Source organism: Ochlerotatus camptorhynchus, unplaced genomic scaffold, assembly GCF_037179485.1.
Source record: "Ochlerotatus camptorhynchus isolate MF236.1 unplaced genomic scaffold, CSIRO-AGI_Acam_v1.1 ptg000268l, whole genome shotgun sequence".
Lineage (NCBI taxonomy): Eukaryota > Metazoa > Arthropoda > Insecta > Diptera > Culicidae > Ochlerotatus > Ochlerotatus camptorhynchus.
Window position 1 is genome coordinate 2494730 of NW_027040758.1, and position 6514 is coordinate 2501243.

At 37.4% G+C, this 6514-nt stretch overlaps 1 protein-coding gene across 1 annotated transcript; it reads left to right on the forward strand.

Annotated features, from left to right (window-relative positions):
• The first annotated feature begins 813 nt into the window (after positions 1 to 813).
• LOC135705537 (uncharacterized) lies at positions 814 to 6029 on the forward strand. Its single transcript, XM_065227312.1, has 4 exons — positions 814 to 1799; positions 3215 to 3865; positions 4570 to 4877; positions 5523 to 6029. Exons 1-4 carry the CDS (start codon positions 1238 to 1240, stop codon positions 6027 to 6029), a joined length of 2028 nt encoding a protein of 675 aa, XP_065083384.1. The 5' UTR covers positions 814 to 1237.
• Positions 6030 to 6514: the final 485 nt, after the last annotated feature.

Genomic DNA, 6514 nt, shown 5'->3' on the forward strand with positions numbered 1-6514 from the left:
GATCAGCGAAATAAGTAAGATTCCAACAAACGGCTTTAGCTGTAGATTAGCTTATACCGGTAAGAATAAGCTGCTTAAATCATGTTTTGCCTGTATAAGCTGATCTGCAGCTAATATTTTTAGTTGCGATATCACATTGAATCAAACACTAGATCGAAATTCGAATGGTGTTCGGTCATTAGGCCGGGGGTTAGTAGGCAGAAGGTCAGGAAACCAAAAATAAGTAGGCCGAACCACAAACGAAGTGACAGACGACTAACTGGCGAAGAAATCAATTAAAATAATGTGGTTCGCTGTAACAGTATTTTCATAGAAGCTAGTGCCATCAGCCACCAGATGGGCTAGTATTTTTGTTTTGATTTGAAAAAAGTTGATCTAGTATGCAATGATCTTTGACAATGTGCAAAGAGTGTATCATTTTGTCATTTTTTTTATGCATTGCAGTTTTGAGTAGAGTGAAAGAAATAGAGCCAAAAAATCCTAGTTCATTTGGTGAAAATGCTAGTACAACCCAGTAGTAGTGTTGCCATGTGGTACACTAAAAAATTGCAATAGCAGGTTCGTCACCAAAGTTTTCGAGCAGATCCGTCTGTCACTTCGTTTGTGGCCGAACGGTTATTAGGTCAAATAATTTCCAGCACGTATGTCTTGACGAGCTTCCCTTCACAGTTTTTTTGACGTAGGATTACGTCTTTCGGCAACATATTGGGGGTGCAATTTCAAAAAAACCAAAATCAACCGTGGGACGAAAATAGGTCAGGTTTTGACCACATATACCACTATCAATAGCCAGTGATGGAAAAAATCGCATCGCATAACGTTCAATTTGAAATCATTTACAAACATGTTCTTGGAAATATTTCAATCTCAGTTACCATCTCTATGGAGAGTAACGCATTCCCGTGAATGAAGGAGAGAAAGCAAAAGAAAGATAAACATACGACAGCGATCATTGATGTTTTTGTTCATGCGTTGGTTCATTCCTACAATGCATTCATCGTTCTATGAATGACAGACAGAAGAATCGTTTATGAATGCATTCATTGATTCACAAAGATTGTTTACAAAACATTCATCTGGATCGTTCATAAGTTGGTTTTGTTTTTCTCGGCTTTGTTCACTGCTATTTCGATTAATTTTGCGATTTCAAGGTGCTATTTGATACCAGTGTGATATCACAGGTAAGTACTATTCAGGATGAAACTGAGCTAAACTGATACTTTTTTGCATTTTTAGAATGAAACGACGATGCACACAGAAATACACCATGCTGCAGGTCATTCAGCAGGAGGGTGGCAAGTTCTGCTGCAAGGCTGAGGAATCATGCGGATACAAGCAGGACACACTGATGCCCGGTAATTTCAAACGGCACTTATTCAAACAACATGCTACAGTATATGCTGCGCTGAATTTGCCGATGCCGTCAGCCGAAAGTGGATCAGAGCCGGTCAAGAAAAAAACAAAGAAGCTTCAAGTGGACTCCTCAAAGGATGTTATTCTTCTCGGCACATTACAACTTGCCACCGTAAACCACCTGCCATACTCGTTCCCGGAAATGAGTGGTTTCAAAACGCTTCTGGATCCGTTGTATAAAGCTGCAGGTATTACGATGAATCGTAGAATTGTGGCAGGAATGGTGGATGATTCCGCTATTAAAGCTCGGCAGCTCATTGCAAAGGAATTGCAGCAACAACCACTGCTAACGATTGAAGTCGATGGAGCTTCCAGAGGGAGTCGTCACTTTCTTGGCATCAATGCTCGAATCATTGTTGATGGTGAAGTTATCGTCCGCAATCTGGGTAAAGTATTAGCTCACATATGGGATATTACATAAATAATACATAAATACTCGATGAACGCCGTAGTTCCGTATAATCACCGCTATTTCTCGATTGATTTTCAACCGATTAAGCTGATTAGCTGATTAGCATTTGAGTAAGGTTAACCGTCAACTTGTAACCTCCAGAAAATCAGCTTAGTGAGAAAAAGTGGTGAGTTGATGGAACCTCCTGATTATCAGAAGGAACGGGGTGTAAGTCAAACAGAAATTTCAACTATTGTAGTATAATATGAGCTGTAAATACTTATCAGCATACCCCTCCCCCTCTAGAAATGTCTACGCAATATATGGGCAGCCCTTAACGTAAATGGAGTATGTATATAAAATTATGATCAAAGTATCGATAACTGCATTTAACTCATGTCATGTGGACTGATACTTACACCACTTTCCTTCTAACCCCCTCATATAGCCTCAATTGTATGTAGGCAACTTGGTTAATGGCTCATAACTTGTTTACCAAGTAACCATTGCACATTCCGACTTGATTAAGGGAGGTCCTGAAAAAATATAGTTTTTTTTTGCTCTTAATTTGAATTTTTATCATTTCTATGAACTTTTTAAGCTTAAAACGATTGTTATTTTTGCCGTTTTTAAATTAGGGTGTTCTTAAAATTATCGATGTAGAAAATCCAGCTATTTTGTTTTAGAAAATAAAGACGTATGCTCTCCGAAAAAGTTGTAGCTGAGATAATTTGAAGCTATTGTTGTTGAATTTTTTTACCTTTAATTAACCATGTTTTTATTACTTCATGCGTGAAGTTAACGATTCACATAGTTGGAAATGTTGAGTAGCTAAGATAATTTCAAGCTACTTTGTTAGTACGGCTTAACGTTATCGTTTTTATTTTTTCCTTGATTTGTTTTCCGTCGATCTTATTTTCCGTGCTGAGCACCAATGCTACCGACGCCAGGGAGGCAACTCCCACACCTGGACCCTACCTATCGACCCATCAACTCATGAAGCGGGGACCAACGGCTTTACTTCCCTCAGAGATGTTATGCCTCTGAACATCCCGGCGACGCCGACTGGGATTGAACCTAGGCCTGCCGGGGCTTAACGTTCTCATTTTAGAACAATTTTACTAGAGCATGCGCCTTTATTTTGAAAATGTAGTTTTTCTATGTTAATAATCTGAGGACCACCCTAGTTAAACAAACTACAAAAAAGGAGCTTATCATGCTTAAAAAGTTCACAGAAGACACTTAACCTTTCAACATTAACATAAAGGCACTTGTTCTTTTGTCTTGCTAAATTGCCATCCCAAACCATTGTGCATTGGTGTTATTTTTGTTATATTTTTATTATTTTTTTTAGCATTCATGTTTTATTTTGACAATGTAGTATTTAATACTCGATTTTTTTTATTTTAGCAATTAAAGAAACACAAGAACGGCAAACAAAAGAACATCTCAAAAAGTTGATTGAGGACGTTCTGAGCGACTTCGGCGTTAAACTTCAACAAGTCTACTCGGTCACTCATGACAATGGAGCTAACATGGTAGCCTCAGTCGGGGAAATCAAAAAGATGTTCGAGTCTGCTCACATCAAAGTCTATGATACGTATCTCGATAACGCCTCGCAAATAGACGATGACACTTCTGACTCGGAGGACCAGCGCATGGATGAAAGCATAGATGAAGATGATAACTCCGACGATGAGAACGACGATTTCGTAAATGGGAAAGATGGTGACAACGTTATTTCTGAGGCAATTCCCGTGGCAGATGACTCTTTCGACGTTAATATGTCTGATATCTTAGGCAGTGTACGTTGCGCTGCTCATACTGCTCAACTAGCTGTTTGGGATGTGGTAAAACCATACGAAAAACGCATTTCGAAGATTCAAAAACTCGTTGTAAAGATGCGGCAACGAGAATATTATAAATTTACGAAACTTCACGATGCTCATTTACCACCGTTAAGCAACAAGACACGTTGGAACAGCACCTTTGTCATGTTGAATTCTCTGTTGACACAGAAGTCATTTTTCACCATGGTTAAGAAATCGTATCCAGAAGTTGGTAAGTACCTAGATACGCTACTTGTTTTTAATAAGTATATAGAGAAACCATGAAGAATTACTCAACTACAACCTACAACAGGTAGCCATTACCCTATACAGGGTGATTCGGAATAACTGTCCCTTTTTAAAATGGTCATAACGATTGAACGCTTGCATGAATTTTTGATATCATTATATTCCAGATATTCTACATATATTATCTTTAACTAAGCATAGTTTATTTCAAATCTCTCTCCCTTTACCTTAATTATCAGCCACATTTGTCATGAAAATTAACCACAGCTGGCACGCACGCTTTAGTTCCAGCACTTTTTGAGTCCTGGTGATGCGTTTAAGCTCTGATATCCAGCATGCTTCCTTTGTACCTCTATAATGATGCAAAAATAAATGTTACATTCTTGCGAAGAGATTTCAGTTTCTAAAAGATAACACGATTTTTTTAAAGATTTATGCCATTCTCCATTTTAACGGCAATGGCTGCTTGAAATCACAAACGAATGAAATTTCAAATCCTACTATCAATACAAGCTGATATTTGTACACACTTAAAACAAAAATACTTGAACATATACCCATTTTACCCATTGAGAATTGCATATTTGTGAAATCGGTGACAGTTATTCTGAATCACCCTGCATTAAAAAAAACACTTGTTTTTTAATCTATTGAAATACACAATCCACGTTTTACATTTTATTGCAGATTTTACTTCACACTGGAAGTTTATCGAGAAGTTTTGTGAAGCATTTGAAGCACCATTTGTCCTTACTTTGCAGTTGCAAAAACAACATGTCGATCTGAGTGAGTTTTACGCATGCTGGTTGATATGCCAGGCTAAGCTAACGAGATTGGCAAATAACTCTTTGGCCCAAAAACTTTTGAAAGCATTTCAAAAGCGTTTGCAAAAACTCACTGAGAGCATGCAGTTCAAGGCATGTATCTTCCTTGATCCCCGCTTCAATTTCCTGGGATCCAAGAGAATTTCTTCGAATGATAAAGAACAGATCCAAGTATGTATAAAAACCATATATTGTTTCTAGATGAAGTTTTAGGCATAATTCTTTGTTCATTCCTTGGTAGCCGATTTTTGGTAATAAATATACCATTTGTGGTCAGTATTCTTAATATCAAAAACCAGGAAGCAAAGAATTCGTAAAAAGGGATACCGGCTAAAATTTCATCCACAAACAACGTTACCACTCTATTAAAAAGGCAAACAAAACGAGAATTCTTGCAAGAGCACGGTGGGTGGTTCAGTTCTCCCATAGTTATTTCTTGGCTATGTTCCATCCAATTAAACTGATTTTTTCCTACGTGATGAGTATCAATCTAATATATGCTCATCACTCATTCATTCACCGTGCTATTCGATGGCTTTCTGTAATAAATCTATAGAAAAGCACCTACTGCATTACAAATTGAAAAAAAATATTACTCAATATTCTCAAAATCCCTTTAATTCGATAGTTCATAGATAGAAAGAAATTGCGGTGGGTGGACGGCACAACATACTGTGTAAATTGGGGGTTCCTGCATATATATTTTTGCTCGATTTTTTGTGCCATTTAATATATTCAATATGTTGACTTCATGTTGAGCATTTAATTGTTGCTATCAGACCATAACAATTCTTATGGTGTAATATAATGTTGCAGGAATTTCTCATCAAACTCCATGGCTGTGTAAATGGAAAAGCCGACGATTCCAGCGATGTTTCAAACAACGACATAAACGAAGATGATCTGGAGATAATCTTGGCAGGATTTTTTAATGAAGATGCACAAGGAAACTCATCGATGACCAGCAAATGTTCCATCGCACAGAAAATTAAGCAGCTCGAAATGAGGGAGAAGGTACCTATTATTGAAACTTCACGTCCAGGATCATCTAAGAGCAATGAACCACCAGCTCATTTTGATCTGGTTAAATACTGGGAAGCTCAAAAATTCATCAATCCCGAGCTTTACAGAGTTGCGATGATCGTTCTGTCAAGTTCAGCTACACAGGTTTCAGTTGAACGTGGATTTAGTGCACTGAAGCTTATGCTATCTGATCGCAGGATGAACCTAACAGCTGGATCCGTCGAGAATTCTCTCTTGCTAAAACTCAATCCAGACCTTCTCCCTAAGATTTCTCTGTTGATGAGTGAGGAAGACGACTGAAACTGATGTGATTTAGGCTGCTTTGATTATGGTTCTGTTGAATATAAATAAATCTTTCGAACTGGCTGGAATTATAATTATTTTTTTTTAAAGTTGCTCCCCTAGCAAAGTTAGAAGTTTTATCAAGGTTTGAAAGCATTCTACAAGTCCAAATCATGGTCTACAAAACCCTCATAAAGGTAGGGAAATATTTGTTGGTGATTGTGAGCTCTTATTCGCGAGAAATAAGCAATTGAAAACATTGTTTACAAAAGCATTTTCGCTCCATTTAGGGTAGGTGTTCTAGTCACCCAAGTAAAAATTCAGTAACTATTGGGCATCCACTCTGATTTATTATGGTTTTTAACGGTAATGAACAATCCATTTAGTTTAAATTCAGCATTTCAAAGTGAAAAACATTCCTGTAATTCAGCTTTTTTGCTGTTTTAAAAACCTTTTATAGTCTAGCAAAGAAGTCATAAACAGTATTGTTTTAAAAATAAATT